Source organism: Phoca vitulina, unplaced genomic scaffold (genome assembly GCF_004348235.1).
Source record: "Phoca vitulina isolate PV1807 unplaced genomic scaffold, GSC_HSeal_1.0 scaffold82, whole genome shotgun sequence".
Lineage (NCBI taxonomy): Eukaryota > Metazoa > Chordata > Mammalia > Carnivora > Phocidae > Phoca > Phoca vitulina.
This window is the reverse complement of record NW_022589785.1, coordinates 548,292-565,240: the sequence shown is the minus strand read 5'-3', so window position 1 is coordinate 565,240 and position 16,949 is coordinate 548,292. Positions and strand designations below refer to the sequence as shown.

General features: G+C 42.9%; 1 protein-coding gene across 3 annotated transcripts in view; it reads right to left on the bottom strand.

Moving 5' to 3' along the window:
• GRK3 (G protein-coupled receptor kinase 3) overlaps positions 1-16,949 on the bottom strand; it is a 119,356-nt gene that overhangs the window by 27,328 nt on the left and 75,079 nt on the right. For all 3 annotated transcript variants that reach the window (XM_032395212.1, XM_032395211.1, XM_032395213.1), the window contains 5 exons: positions 16,747-16,798; positions 14,926-15,017; positions 10,961-11,060; positions 3,910-3,988; positions 2,131-2,261 (listed from right to left, as the gene is read on the bottom strand). In XM_032395212.1, coding sequence (XP_032251103.1) covers positions 2,131-2,261; positions 3,910-3,988; positions 10,961-11,060; positions 14,926-15,017; positions 16,747-16,798 — 454 coding nt within the window. The remainder of the gene's footprint in view (positions 1-2,130; positions 2,262-3,909; positions 3,989-10,960; positions 11,061-14,925; positions 15,018-16,746; positions 16,799-16,949) is intronic.

The window sequence follows — 16,949 nt, the reverse complement described above, 5'->3', positions numbered from 1 at the left end:
GGAGTTCCCAAATTGTCATAAGCTTTGAGAATCTCTACAACCACAGGAACGTGATACCCTATCATTTTATCTGAACACGAATTCCACACTATCACATCCAAGTTGGGTATGATGCTAAAAGTCACACTTTTCATGTTTAAATCCCACAGGAAAGTGGCAATGACAGACACAAAGGAGTCTACTCATGAGATAAAGAGACACAAGGCAGGGAGCTTGCAGGGCTGATGACCACGGTTCATCAGAGTTAAAAAGTACTTCCCGCTCCCCACCCCCCGAATAGCGAACAGCGGCCCAGCCAGAGCCGCGTACCTCTCCACAAAGGGAGCGAGTCCACCAGCTTCTTGGCTTCTGCGAACCACAAAGGCCTCAGGGGATGAGCCCACGAGGCACAGGACAGAAAGGAATCTCACGAGAATGTACCACCATGGACCTAAGAAATCAACACACTCCACAGTGCCGCACCAATCCCGATGAACGGCATTTCTGCTTCTGAGGACAGAATCAGAACCCAGGACCTCACCGAATGACCCAGGATGACTGTGACCACAACTCTGATGAAATGTATCTACTGAGATTAGATTTAGCCGGCATAATCATGGAACACAAAGCTCCTCTCCCTAATATATATTGAATTACAGTCATCTTAATATTTTCCTGCTGGGGATCAACTATTGTTTTGCTTGAAATAAAAATAAATGGCATGCTATTATAAAACTGAAGCATGAATAATCATGAGTGACTAGAATTCAGTTTGAATAGAAATTAAAAAATACCACTGCCTACTGAATAGCTTAGAAAACAAAACAAAAAAAATACAGCATGAAGATGATTACAGACCGGTTACAGATCTAAATTAAAATGTATTACAATAGTGCCTCATGGGCCTTCAGCATGTAGTTTATTCTTCTGCAAAACTCACAGGAGGAAACGAAATGTCATGCACCAACCAGTGTCTAATTATTTCTAATTCAATGAAAATACATTTTTTTCTTCTTCATGCTCAGATGAAAACTAAGGAGATAATTTCGTAACCTTGCAGAAAGCTTTAAATTTTACAAAGTGTTTTGTGACAAAGTAAGAAGCTCAAAAATAAAATATAATATTTTAGATTCTTGAAAGGCAACCTTAAAAAGCGAAGGCAGCTAATCAAAACACAGCAGCTCCTGAGAGAAAGGAGCGTAATCTGCACATTTCAGTCGGTTACACTGGATTCATTTGAGAAAGAATCTGAAAGAGAAGGCAAACACCTCCCCCCGGAATGTATTTACCGTTGGGAAACTGTCTCTCCTATCATTTTTCTCCTCGTTATTATGTGCACATTACTGTATTTGCATGATCATTTCTACAATTTGTCAAGGTCCCTTTTATCTCTATCCCTGTCTTCTCGCGATGAGTGTCACCACGGAGGTACCGAGCAAACTCCTAGCTCCCTTATGAATGCAGAACCCAGGACCGAGCACCATGGCCTGGAAGGGAGAAACTTGGAATAGACTCACTGCATTTTCTTCCAAATCCAGAGAGAATAAGAATGAAGAAGCCCAGACACAGCCGTCTGGGGCTCTGCAGTTCAGGCACCTAGAAATCTGTTAGTGATTTTGAAGACAGTCCTAAAACAATGTGAAACTCTCCGAGTGGCCTTCAAGGAAGTTCTGCAGGTTGATTGGCCCTGCCTCCGATGAGCTAGGACTCGGCCGTTCTGCATCTTGGTTCACCCGTGTATAAATCCCGGAAGACACACATTCTCTGCTTTTCATCTTTGTACATCACCAGTTCTAACACAGAGCCATGGCCAAACCAGTTGCTTAGTGAACATTAAGTGCATTACAATTAACTGTCACATCAGCAACGCCAAGAAACTCCTACCTTGCTTTTCATTAATTCATTGCAATTTTTGAGTTGGTGTGTGTGCTGCGCCAGGCAGGGGAACACACACTGAGCTGGCAGTGACAACTAGGAAGGAAAGGAGTGCCTGGCACAGAGTTAAGAGTCTGGACAGAGAGACATCACACAGATGTGACCTCACCGGGGCTGAGGGGAGGGAAATGGCATGTCCTATGAAAGACAAGGGACCGTCTGGAGACCCTGGACCACAATACCTACTGCACAGGTCCCGGAAACAGAGTGCCTTACCTTCAGATCTCTGTAAACCACAAACCGATTGTGCATGTGTTCCAGCCCCAGGATGATTTCAGTGGCGTAAAACCGCATCTCCTTCTCAGAAAACACCCCGTGTTGTGAAAGGTGATAGTGCAAATCGCCCCCTGGAACCAGAGACGCAGAGGTTAATACAAAGTGTGTCAGTTCACAGGAAACAAAAATCGTTGCCATCCTAAATAGGACACAGTTGAAAAGAGGCAAACTTTGCTTCTGCTTTGTCTGTGTATCTGTCTTTGACTTCTGTAGTTTGCCAAAACACTTTCAGAAGTATAGAGGAATCTCAAACATTAGAAGACTTTCATGCCGGGATGGCCGGGACAATATACAACACAGTCATCACTCTCAGACTGGGAGTCCAGCTCCCAGATGCACCTTCACAGGGTGGGGGTGTGGGGCAGCTAGGTTATCTGCTTTGAGTATTTACATCCTATCTAGTAACTGGACCAACCATGTAATGATCCAGCAGATGGCTTAGCAACTGGCTCCATGGACAATAAAGAAAGAAGCACACAGAGAAACAAAATGATCATACTGATAGATATTTGGGAAAGCAGATACAGTAAAAATTTAACTGGTGAAATCCAGGGAGGTGGGTATTTGGGTGTTCCCAGGAAAATTCTTTCCATCTTTGCCCCATGTTTGCAACTTTTCATAATAAAATGTTGGAAAAAGGCAATCATCATATGAGCTCAAGTTACAGAGACAGAGAATGTCACCAACAGGGTAAGGGAATGTTCTTATAAACTGTAAAGGAATAGCCTCTACTGATCTGGAGAAGTCAATGTGTGGCCAGCTTTATGGCCCCTGATTTTGCTTACGTCTCTCCCCTTTCACTCACACGTGTTCCTGTATAACCACTGGCGGATCAAGATGTAAAAGATTTCCGGCATCCCAGAGGCTGCCCCGTGCCCCTCCCTGTCAGTGCCTCAGCGCCCGCCCCTGGTTAGGCCAAGGGGACTCCATTCTGACCTCTCACCATCCCTTAGCTTTGCCTGTTCTGAGAGTCATGTACATGGAATGACAGGAGACATGCTATGGTGTCTGGCTTCTTTGCCCATTATTATGTCTGGAAAATTCCTCCATGTTGTTGAACAGATCTGGTTTTAAGTCAAACCCTCAAAACATAACAGAACTTCAAATGAACGTCCAAAAAAAAGGTAATTCATTTGCTATACTGTACGCATTTCATTTCAAGCTCTTAACTTGGAATATATACCGTGTCACTCTCTAGTATTAGAAAACTATTTTTCCAGCTAGAACTTTCTTGGCATTTGCAGCGTCATCATTCATAGCTTAAAAGATCAATGGCTGGCTGGTCTGGGCTGAGGGTACAGAAGATTCGGCCCGAAGCCATGCTGGCCCACAGCCAGTCCTTCAAAGTTGTTTTCCGAATACACTTCTATCTTTGGCCTACGTTCTTATGAGGGATTTCATTCCTAAAAGTTGAGGGTCAGGAAACAAGCTAATTAAAGATCTAGGCCAGCTGCATTCCAGAAAATGCAGTTTCATTCTGCGTATTTTATGAAAATCTTTTCCAGAAAATGCAATTTCCTGGTGAGAGTCTAGGAGGGCCAGAGGGGAATGGTGGTCAACATTTTAAAATGAATTCTAAGGGAAACTTGAAGAGTAAGGTTTCCTTAAACTTCAGCGGGAACCCAATTATCCAAAAGACCCAACCGCCAGGGTGCCTAGATCGGTGTCATGTCCCGGCGAAGTCTTTCCCTGCGTTCAGACTTCCTGCGTGTCGCTCACCGTTCATCAGATCCAAGATGAAGCAGAGTTTATCTGGAGTATGGAAGGCATAGGTCATACAGACAATGAAAGGACAGTCCTAGAGAGAAAAAGCAAGAGTTTGTAAGAAAAACAAAAGCTATCCCGGGAAGCACGTGTTACCTGCTACCAAACAATATCCACAGCTTTTCTCATCCACATGGCTGCCCTGTGCGTTGAGCACAGACCCCTCCGTGGTAGCCTTAATGGTCCCAGCAAAACAGATCTGATAACATGACAAAATGCATAGAGACAGAGCATTACTAAGTGGAACAGATGAATTCAAAGGTCTCATCTCTCTCAGATTCATTCATGACCCTTTTATCTGCATCTTCTTCAAAGGACCCAGATTCTACAGAAAAATATTGCTGCCTTGCTAGTCTTTTTGTTGGTCAACATTTTTGTGCTGGCTAGTCAAATATCCATTTCAATCTCGGATTCTGACGTTGGAATAACCATATCACATATATCACAATATAGGGAGGAAATAACCTATATTATTGTCTTGAAACACTGGGCGAGCATAGAAGGGAATTCAACTAGCTTTTCAAAGTGGAAAAATATACCAAGGTCAGGGACTGAATAACTCAACTATAAAGATGTCAGTTTTCCCCAAAGTAATCTAGAGATTCCATGCAATTTTAATTAAAATGAAAATCAACAAGCTGATTCCAAAATGTATATGAAAATGTACACAGCTAGGAAAAGTAGAGACATTCTAGAAGAAAAACAAACCTGGAAAAGTTACATCACCAGATATCAAGACTTACTATAAAGCAACAGTAAATCAGACAGTGTGGTAGTAGCCCAAGGACGGACAAACTGACCAACAAAACAAAAGAGAGAATCCTGAAATAGACTCAAGCATTAACAGTCAATTGATTTGTGATAGACTGACAAAACAGGGTGGGAAGAAAGGATGGCCTTCCCAATCACCGGCACTGGAGCAACTGGGTATTTGCACAAAGGAAGTGAACATCTACCCCTACCTCACACCACACATTAAAGTCAACTCCAGGCAGACAAAGATTTAAACGGAAAACAATGAAGCTTCTAGAGGAAAACAAAGGAGAATATCTTCATGACCTTAGGGTAATTAAAGATTTCTTAGGCCACAAAAAAGCACTAGCAGTAAAAATATTGCTAAACTGGACTACAATAAAATTAAGAACTTCTGTTCTTCAGAAGATACTATTAAGAGAGCAAAAAGGCAAGTCACAGAAAAGGAGAAGATATCTGCAATTCATACACACATAAAGGACTCACATTTAGAATATACAAAGAACTCTGGTAAATCGATAAAGAAGAAGGCAAACAACCAACAGAATAATGGCAAAAAAAAAAAAGGCAGCAGTAGTAATAACAACAGTAATTAATTAATTTTAACAATGGGCACTTCCCATAAAAGAGTATCGAATAGCTCACAAGCCTCTGAACAGATGCTGGACCACAGTGGTCCCCAAGGAAATGTATTATTGCAATGTGTTATCGCTAAAACCCACGAGAATGGCTAAAATTAAAGAGACTGACAATACCAAGTGGTTGGAAAGATAGGGTGGAAATGGATCTCCCATATATGGCTTCTGGGAGCACACAATGGTACAAGTGCTCTCAAAAACTGGTGCTATCTGCCAAAGCTGAGCACCGTCTGCAAACCCTATGACCCAGCATTTCCACTCCCAGGTATACACCTCACAGCAACCTGGACTTCTGTGCACCAAAGAGAACGGCGTGAGACTCTTCCTCGCAGCACTATTCACAATAGCCCGAACTGGGAAGTGATCCGTCAATGTTAGAATGGATGCATGAACTGTGGGATATTCGTGCAGCAGAATACTAGACAGCCACGGTCAGCAAGCTTTTTTGCAAGGGGCTAGACAGTAACTGTTCTCACTTTTACAGGCTCCATGTGGTCTTTGCTCCATATTCTTTGTTTATTTTCTATACAATCCCTAAAGAACGTAAAAACCATCCCTGATTCACGGGCTGTACAGAAACAGGCTACAAGGCAGATGTGGTTCACGGGCCTCGCACAGCTTGCAGGCCTCCACTGGTTAGCTGCAGGACACCCTACTGCTCTGGGCAATGACTCAGATGGATCTCGGATGCAACACTGAGCGACAGAGGCCCAGACGCAGAAGAGCACATTCAGACAAAACCCAGACACGGGCAAAGCTAAATTCCGGTGTTGGAAATCCGGGCAGTGGTTAGCCTGGGCGAGGGGTGGGTGACCGGAAGGGGCACAAGACTTCTGGAATACAGGTCACTTTCTGTCCCTTGACCTGAGTGCCGGACGCAGGCGTGTGTTCCCTTGGGAAACTTCATCGGTGCTAAGCCAAATTTATGACTAGGTCTTTACATACAGTGTATACTAGCCACTCACCTGATTCAAATAAAAACTGGCAACAAAACAAAACAAAACAAAACAACTATATCCACTTTTTTAACAGAAACAAAAAATTATTAAATTCCACAGAAAATATTCAAGTTTCAACAGAATAATCCATACACTGAATTTGCATTGTCCAAACCTCTGTTTTCAGGGCAGACCAATAAATCTGAGTTAATACCTTTCTATACCAAAGAATCAAGAACTTGAATTCAATTTCCATATATCTTCCAGAGGAAATAACTCCAGAATGAATTACAAATTTCATTTTGTGATCACCTAGTTTTTGCCTTAAAACGCTATTGAGGTGGTATTAGTGACTACTGACTTCAAGTCCAATTTTGCTTTAAATAGGCAAAATAAAACTGCTTTCCTTTTTCTGTTAAAAGCCATGTTGCAAAAAAAAAAAAAAAAAAAAAGCCATGTGGCCTTCCTGGGGCCCTCCTGGAACTACATAGGGAACCACCTTTCTAATAGCCTGCTGAAGATGGCTCATTCTGCTCCTTCCTTAGTGGGGTTCCCCATACACTCTGGTTCCTGATCTGAAGAGCAATTCAGATGTCACACAGAGAGGCTGGTGGACCCAGAACTTAAGGTCTTTCCCAGCTAGAGACAGCAACTGCACTCGCTCCACCAAGGAGACAAGTGGACCCTGCCAAGGGGTATTTCTGAACACGATGGGATAGGATCCTTCTAATGGTAGCCCTGAGAAAGTAGCAAAAGGGGCAAAAGGTTCACTTAGATCTTATGTTATTAAGATGGAACACGAACTGCCAATTTAGAATCACAGGCTGAGTAGGAAGGGCCTTTAAAAAAAAAAAAAAATCACCTGGTCCAACTTGTTTATTTTTAAGACAAGGAAACTAAGGCCCTAAAAAGGGGAAATGACTTGCCTGAGGTCATAAAGAAATTTGGTAGCCAGCCAAGATCTCACCCCCAAGTCTCCTGACCTTGTCCAGGGTTCTATGGTATGCTGCTTACAAAGGCAGGGTTTCTGAAGCAATGTAAAAGGAAAGCTCAGTTAAAGGGGTATGATTCAGTTGTCTCCATGCTGACCGCAGTCCCTCACCTCTCTCAGGTGCTGGGCAGAAACCACACCGGGTCTCGTGTGAAGCTTGAGACACAAAGAACCAAATACAGACCAATACAACAAAACAGGCAGCAATTTAATTACGGTGCAGGTAGAGTTCCCAACATAATCATGGTTAAGATGTTTTGCCTTGATTACCAATTAAAGGCAGTAAGAACTAGTGGATCTTTTGGAGGCAGACCCTCAGTGAGGACTTCCTACAGGTACTTAGCAAAGTAGCCTGTATTCTGTAGGGACCCTGTGAAACTCTAATAAAATACACCATGAAGTACTTAAGAATTCTCCACCCTGCAGTCAGAGGAAGGCTTATGAGATCTTCCCACTTCGAACACTTTGTCTCCAACTGCTGTTAAGATTTTTTTTTTTTTTAAATCCTCAGAACTGGCCTGGAAAGCTCTTGACGGTCTGGTCTGGTCCCTGTCAGTCTCTCTCCCCTCTCCAGCTTCATCTTGTGCGACTCACGCATCACTTCAGACCCCGGCTCTGCTGACCTTCCCTGAAGTCCTCAAACCCTCCTGAAGTGCTCAGGACCCAGATACATGCTGGCACCTCCGGTGACTTCCGAGGAGTATCCGTTGTCACCCCCCCCACCCCCCCGGTAACTGCCTCCTGGGCACTGGGTACCTGTCTCACGGCTCTTGCCACACATCCTAATTATCTATGCATTTCAAGATCGGGTGAACAAATATCACCTTCTCTCATTCTGTGCGGCTCTAAAAGAGCAAGGCCCAGAGTCACGTTTTGGGACCCCCAGCCTGTAGCGGAATGCCTGGCACGATCTAGGCACTCCAATATAGTTCAGGAATGAATGAGTGAGACTTCAAGGACATGACGGGACTGTTTCCTGAGGGTGCTAATTGCTCTTTCCCAGCTACGGACATGCTTATCCTGGTTCTGAAACTTGAAGATTTCCCTTTTTACTATTCTAGAATTACAGAATCCAACCAGGAACAGTACTTCCTACTGCCTCTTTGAAAGGTCGGGGGAAGGAACACTCAATCTGAGACTGGAAGGAAAAAGAAAAAATTTCCAGTAAAAAGAAAACTATAATGAGTGACTTCAGTTCAGTTTCATGCCAACACCCTGGGAAACCACACTATACAGGTTAATCTGAAGTTTAACCTAGTGATGCCAAGAAAGATCATTAAAAAACCATAAAAAGTGGCCTTTGATTAGCAAAAGACAGAAAAAAAAGAAAGAAAGAAAGAAAGAAAGAAAGAAAGAAAGAAAGAAAGAAAGAAAGAAAGAAAGAAAGAAATGAAATTCCAAACAGCTTTATTACAACTCTTTTGGTTAAATTATGTATTATTTTTTTAAAGCTTTTATTTTTAAGTAAGCTCTACACCAATGTGGGGCTCGAACTTACAACACGAGATCAAGAATTACATGCTCTCTGACTCAGCCAGCCACCCCTTGGTCAAATTATGTATTGATAAGTAAAACACAAAACAAAACAAGAAAACCTCAAAATGCCCAAAAAACAAAAACAAAAGCCAGGTTGAATATTTGAATAAAAAATATAAACAATTCTTTAAAGTTAGCTCAAAGTAGTAGACCAAATTAATCCCAGTTTTTTATTTATTCCCTTCAAGGGTAAGACTGGGGAGGAACCATACCTCTACTTAACTATATTCCCCTTCACCTGGAAAAAATCAATATAAAAATGCGCCATGAAAATTTCATGTATAGTTTCCAACACCAAAAATTTCTTTTTCCATAGGCTTTCTTGAGAATAAATATCCAAGGTGTTGGAGATAACTCATTAAAAATTAATATTTTAATTATCACTTAAAATCTGGAATAAGTGTACATCCATGTTTGAAATTTAAGACGACGACATTCCCAAAAGAACCCAGAAACCAGTGCCGTTTGAACTGCTTCCAGTACAGTGTGCAAGCTGCTCAGTCTCCACTCCAACTAGCTGAAAACATGGTCGTGCACACAGGATAGCTCTTATTTGAAATGCTTAATGTCCATATGTTGGGAGGCAGCAGCACACAGATAGAAATTATTTATAGCTAAGGCATTTTCACTTATTACGGTTGAGCTAAATTACGATACTCTTCTACTTCAGTAGCAGATAACCTTTCTGAAACTGCTTAAAACTAATGCTAGAATAATATAAACCACAATACAATAAATACAGGTGTAAACAAAAAAAACATGGAGCCTATCAGGTGATAGTAAGAAAGGAACAACAGGGGACGGCTGGGTGGCGCAGTCGGTTGGGCATCTGACTCTCGATTGGGGCTCAGGTCATGACCTCAGGGTCATGGGATCGAACCCTGTGTCGGGCTCTGCGCTCAGCAGGGAGTTTGCCTGAGATTCTCTCTCCCTCTGCCCCTCCCCCGTGCGCGTGTGCGCATTCTCTCTCTCTCAAAGAAATTAAAATCTTTAAAAAAAAAAAGGAACACTAGCCAGGGAGTCTACAGACTCTGGACAAGGAAATTAACCCCTCTGGGTCTCAGGTTCCTTGCTTCCTAGTTGAAAGGGATTCTCTGATTCACCATTAAAATCTGATTCCTTCATCCTTTGGGTGAGGTTGGCCCTATTTAGAACCCAGCTAGGATATTTGGAGGCCACGCCCTCCCCAATAGATCTCACTGCACACAAAACCTCTTGGCTCAGTGTTTAACCTTAAATTCACATGTGAGGTACTCAGCAGGAGTCTGGCCACTCCACCGTCATTTCCTGCCTTCCCTTCGAGACCTCGAGTCCCTGACCTCCTCTGGCAGGCCTGCTGGTGCACACGGGCATGGCCAGGTTGGACACAGAGTTTTTCTGGGTGTCTTTATAGACATCTGTTCAAATAAATAAAAGCCAAGGCTTTGCTCGTGGGTCATACCATTCACTGCAAAAGAAGCCAGAATGGGACACTATTCTGCAAGAAGACACAGGGTAAAAGTTTTTGGCACATGCTGAGCTAAAAATGCTACCTGACAAACAAATACAATATCCAACAGGTGGAAACATGGTCTTGGAAATGGAAATGAGCAAAATCCACAGCAGGTAAAAAAGCAGCAAGATAGATAATGATAAAGCCACCCTCTAGAGACTGGGGACAGACCCCAATCCAGTTCAGGCCTGAGTAACCCGCAATGCTTCCTCTCTCTGTTTATTTACAGAGGACAAGAGCTGCTTTCCTCGTGCTCTTTCTTCTCTGGGTTAGTCCTCCATCATGCAGTCAGTTCTTAACTAGACTCAACTGATGTCGTTGTTGTTGCCATGATTACTTCCTGCCCTCTCTGCAAGCATATTCCGCCAAGAAGGAAGCCATAAACAGCCACTAAAGGGAGAAGCCGTGGGTGTGCATGATGATGGTCGCTAACACTTCTCTAACTCCCAAATTAAACAGAGATAATATGAGAATTACACACTATTTATATTAACTTAGTGCTGCTCTTCCCTGCTATAAATTCTAACCCACCCAAGAACTGGCTAGCTGCATAATTTGCTGGAAAAGAATGCCTGTATTTTAAATAAATTGTCCTGATATATAAAACCAACCAACCAACGAATACAGAAACAAGCAGTGCTCAAAACGGAATACTTACCCCTGTACTCACAAGAGACAACATAATCCTCTCATTTAAGGCTAATGTTTCTCCTTGTTTCATCTTGATCCTCTTCTTATCCAAGCATTTCATTGCATACCTAGAAACATAAATGTTATTGAAAAAACTCTACTGAAAATATATCTAGGCTGCTTTAAACGATACACGTCGTATGGGGGAAAGTTTCTAAAGATTTGGGAAGTGTCTAAAAGAAGCAAAATGGTATCCAAGTGTCATGCAAAAAAAAAAAAAATTTTTTTTTTAATTTTGCATGTATTAAGAAAAAATTTCAAGGCCCCCTGCAGGAGGCGAAGCATACCTCCCCACTCCTTAGGTAAGGGCTGCACACGGTGAGCTCCTTCCTAAGAGAACAGCACGGAGGAGCAGGACAGGGATGTTACGGTGGAGGAGCCGGACGAACACTACAAGCAAGTGGTCAAGATCAGCATCAACAGTGATGAGTCATGTTAATGACGGGCATCCCTGATATGATGTGATGAGAATGGGGTTTTCTCTGGGGTCTTGCTTCCAAAAGCCCACAGCCCCAGGATAACCGTGAGCAAAGCGCGCCTAAACTGGATGTCTAATAGAATGTCTATTCTACGGTATCCCTGACTGGGACTCCTCAAGGCTATCCAGGCCATCAAAAACAAGGAAAGTCTGCGAAACTGTCACAGTCTAAAGGAGCCTCAGGAGACATGATGACTTAAATGTAACATGGGATCTGGGAACAGAAAAAGCCATTGGGTAAAAACTAAGGAAATCCAAATAAAGTAGAGATTTTAGTTAATAATAACATATTGATACTAGTCATTTGTTGTGACAAATGTAAGACAGGGAGACTGGTGTAGGCCAGGGGTGCTCCCCTGTGCTATCTCTACCTCCTTTCTAAACCTAAAACTATTCTAAAATAAAAAGGTTTCTTTAAAAAAAAATCCAGCAATAATTAAGATATTTCTATCATTACATGAACAGAAGTTCCAATCCAATAAGAGCATAAAGTAGAGGGATATAAATAAATTCAGTGAAATAAATTTTGCATGTATCGTTGCTGCCCAGTACTACCATGTGTGTGTTGTGGGGGTGCAGGGATATGTGTATAATATTTAGCATTTAGAAATTGTGATTTAGCAGTGGTCAAGATTTTGCAAGAGGGCAGAGTGCAAGACTCTAAAACACTGACAACCAACAAAATGAAAAGGGAAGGCATGTGCTCAAAAAGGCACATCCTAAAATGTGACTTTATTGATTTGTTTTTAATTTTTTTTTTTTTTTAAGTCATCTCCACACCCAATGTGAGGCTCGAACTCAAGGCCCCGAGATCAAGAGTCCCACGCTCTACCGACGGGGCCAGCCAGGCTCCCCTGATTTGTATTTAATCTTGGTATTTAAGTTATCATATTTCAAATAATAAAAAGAATCAGTAAGACTTTTATATGAAAGTTAGTGAAGATTAGAAAGAGCTGACAACTTAAGCTTTTTGAAAACCTGTAACAAACTCCTATTAAGGAAACACAGACATGTTAGCTGGCATTCTCTACAATCACAGGTGAAGAAAGCAGGACAATTTTTCAGCAGAAAGCTAAAAGGAAATTTTTACAAGGGCTTCAGGGGCTTTAGAATTCTATGTGCATGATTATAAATCCCCACTGATGGACGACTTTATAAGGCCCAGGTACACAATATGGATGGTTGTCTGGCTGTGACGGGACCCAGAAAATCCATTTGTTTCTAACTGATCATAACTTACAATGTGAGGACTTAGAACAAAACAGAGATGGATGTTCAAATTTGCTCATTTTATCTACTGTTCCAGGAATTCTTTTTTTTTTTTTTTAATTTTATTTATTTGACAGAGACACAGCGAGAGAGGGAACACAAGCAGGGGGAGTGCGAGAGGGAGAAGCAGGCTTCCTACAGAGCAGGGAGCCCGATGTAGGGCTCGATCCCAGGACCCTGGGACCATGACCTGAGCCGAGGGCAGACGCTTAACGACTGAGCCACCCAGGCGCCCCTCCAGGAATTCTTTATAACAAATCCACCAGTGGAGACATTAATTTACTTAATTACGGGATCACGTATTGAGTATATATGAAGTGATGTATTCTTTAAATATTTAATTTTCATGATGAATTTCAAAATGTTTCATCTACTTCTATCGCTACCCCCTACCACGATGGCATCCGGTAAAATGTTTAAATTGTAGACCAGAGAAGCCGGCACACACGGGCCTGGAGCCCCTGGGTTGAGCAAGTTGGCTTCCTCTGGCTTCTGAGGTAGGTGGCAGTTTGAGGATGGGCTCCGGGGCCAGTGCACATGTAACTGGCAGCCTGGGGACTGGAAGGACACACTCCCGGATCCACAAGGACTGAGCCTGGCCCCTTTCTAGCTGCGGGACTCCCGGTAAGTGTGTACCTTTAATCTAGAAAGTAGAAGACAGTTTTCCACACACTGAGAATCATGTAAAATAATAAATGTAATGAAGAGACACGTTGATGTTATTGATTTCTACATCTACGTCGTGTGGCAGATGAGCAGATCCCCTAAATACGTGGACAAGCCGCAGGGATGAAGGATAAAGAACAGTCGGTGAAATGGAGTAAGTGACAAGTACATCACTTAGGATCAGAGCCCACCGTGGCACTACGGTGGGACGAGGGACCTGGGCACACTGTTCACTAATACTGACTATGAAAGAGGCAGTGGTCTGCATGCCTTAAAGTGTATCCAATTCTCACGACGAGGAAGTATTTTCCCGACCCTTCAGACCAGGATGCCGAGGCTGGACGGAGGCACAGACTTCGTGCAAGTCAGCTATGACCCGGCCATGGGCCGCCCAGACCCGCACTCTGGATCGCCAGGCCATCCTGTCTCAGCAGGGCACCAGACTTCACGCGCCCGAGTGCCAGACACTGGGTTCACCCCGCACAGGGCCCCACAGCAGGAAGAAGACCAGCGGGCACACATCAGTGAAGGTAACCTTCAGCCCCCACATAATAAAAATCATGCCCATGACAGGACCTGTCTGAAAAGTAGGAGGGTGACTTGGTAAGGCCTTCGGTGCCCAGTCACAGGGAGGACCCGAGCGGAGGCTGAGTGACAGTGCTCGCTAGACAGTGCTGGGGAGGCAGGAGAGGCAGGCGCTGAAGTCGGTGACCCCAATCACTCCTTCTTACATCTACAGTGACGTTATCAAGCAAGCTGCATGGCCGATTCCACTCGGCCACGGCTCTAACAGGCCTGTCACTTGATCACACTTGTAGTTCTGTGTCTATCAAACTGTATTTTCCCATTCTCTTTTGCTTCCAGATATATGTTCACTTAAACAAACTCCTTCTATATTTAAAAAAACCAAAACACCTTTTCCCCCTGCACTCCTTAAGAACTCCAAGACCATTCACCTTCTGGAAGAGGCCTGCGCCTGGCTCATGTGCACGTAACTGCCTCACATCAACCTCCTCCCGTAAGATAAGCAACTAAGACGGTGATGGAGCCCTGTGACTATGATCCTCACAGCAGGCAGGGCATCCTTCTCACTAACCTCAGGCTACCCATCTATGGAACTGACATCTCCTGGAAAGCTACACCACCCCAAAGGGCATATGCTAAATCACAGGTGCGTCACCATTTAGAAGAGAATGTCTCTCCTCTGCAAAGCAGAGAATTCTTTGCAGCAGATCGGACCAGGAGGCTGTACATAATGCCCCTTCTTGGTCACCTCCAGATCCCAGGCTCCTTCACCCGTGGCCTGAACCACAAGGGCTCATGACACACAGTACCTGGTTAACTTCCCTTTGAGCCCTAAGAAGTGGAAGTTCCAGCTGACTGTTCTCATTTATAATGCTTAACAAAATAGAACCTCTTTCTTCCTGAAGTAAGGCACTTCAGGAGTGGGAAGATGGGCTTCCATAAATCGATGTAGGCATTTTCTATTAATGCAAGTGTAAAACCCACAGAGAGCTTACATTTTTCCAGTGTCTGCTTTCCTGCAACCATACACTTCACCAAATCCTCCTCGTCCAATGATCCTGTGTACGCTGAAATCATTCATGGTCAACTGTGAATTCAAAACACGAAATGGAAACATAGAGTTGCATTAAAATTATGTTATTGTTTTCATGTAAGACACAGTTACTAAACTAGCAGTTCTGAAATAAGGATCTGCATTTTCTGTGACTGACTGCTCTAACAGATGAGATGCGCAAGGTGGCAAGACCTTCTAGAACCTCCTTCTGCTCTACCCCCAAAATGCATAAAAGGGAGGCAAATGGGCAGACAACAGAGTGGGAGTCGAGTTAGATTGTTTTTCCAATCTCCTAAATGTTAGGTTATTAGACGTATACCCTGAAGACAAGGGAGTGTGAAATTTCTAGTCAAAATGAGAGTGTCCTTAACTACTCTGAAGCTGGAAGTTTGGGAACAGCTCAGCAATTCCAGGAACTGTCATGGTAGAAAAATAAATCTACATCAAGGGCATCTATGTCTTCATAATAGTGGACCATATGATCAGAAAACCCAACGGATGCTGGCCATGTGAATATTTTATCGATAACATCACGGAATAGCAAAGACTCGTGCTGGGCATGTGAGTGTGAAACAAGACACTAAATATGAGGAAAGTACATAAAGAGGTTTCATTCATAAGCCCTCTCCTTGTGTCAATATCTCAGTAATGGCCTGCTTCCTAAGTAGGTTTAATAGTCTTAGATGGCACAAAGGCAGGCAGTGAGCCTGACATTCACAGTGGTTTATGTATCCTGGCAAGTTAAGGGTCAGATTCCTGAAGGGTTCCCCCAAACAACCCTTCAAACACCATGTTTGCAGTCAGGTAACTGGGCCCAAAGGCTTCACATCCGATGCTCAGGGGACAGCAGAATATGAGCACACCAGGTCTGCTGAAGGAGAATACGCATCACAAAGATCTATGGCAGACAGAAAGGATTTTTTTAAAAAATGCGTTATTTGCCCTCTTGTTTCCAAAATTCTGCCAGGATATGTGAAAGAAAGGAGTTAAAAAAAAAAAAAAAAAAAAGTGCTTCTCCCAATGGTACCGGCAAGTAAAAAACTAAAAAAACTACAAGAAGAAAAAACACTAAAAAAAATCCAGCTGATTATTTCTTTTCCTCTTCGCAAACCTATGTGAAGGGAGAACATGAAGGAGAAAGTAAAAGAGGATGTACCGAGGAAGGAGGGTTCTAAAAATGAAGAAGGGGACGTCCCAGGAATTTCTGACGTTGAAAGCTAAAAGCAGAGGAGACATTCACAGGAAGTGCGTGTTAGTGTTAGTTAGAAAGGAGCCTGTCTTTGAGGACTGCTTTTCTCGTTCTCAGAAATAATCAAAGAGGAGATGAACCCTTGGTCTAATAAAAGATGTCATCATTTTTATTACAAGATTATACCTAATAATACGAAAGAGAAGGGAAACTACCAGGATGGCAAAAGCCAAGGGCATGTGGAAAGTACGTTATGTGGGGGCCTTGTGTTTTGGCTACCATTTCTGTGGAAGGGTCAATCACTGCTTAAAATACCCTTTCTTAAATAAATAAACACATTCTTACATGAATCTGAAAAAAGAGAATTAAAACCCGAATTGTTTAAGAGGCCGGGTACGGGAGGATGAATTCTTCCTACACAGAGCTGTAAGAGTGACATCTGTTTAGACGGCGTATTACCCGTGGGAGTGTGCTCCGGGGTATGAAGTATTTTCTCACGAAGTTAAGCCAGAGGAAGTTTTTATTAAAAAAAAAAAAAAAAAAAAAAAAAGGAAAGAATAAGAGGATACTCACATGGATATTTAATTCTACGTTTTTCCACTGACAGAATCGAGTGAATTTGTCACTAAAAAAGAACAGAAACAGTCACTGAAAAGTTGCATATCCCATGAATCGGATTTAAAGAGCAATGTTAAAGGACAGACGAGGATGGTATCACTCATGTTGCTTCTTGACCGGAGGGACGTTTCCTTCCATATCTTTTCACAAAGACTTCA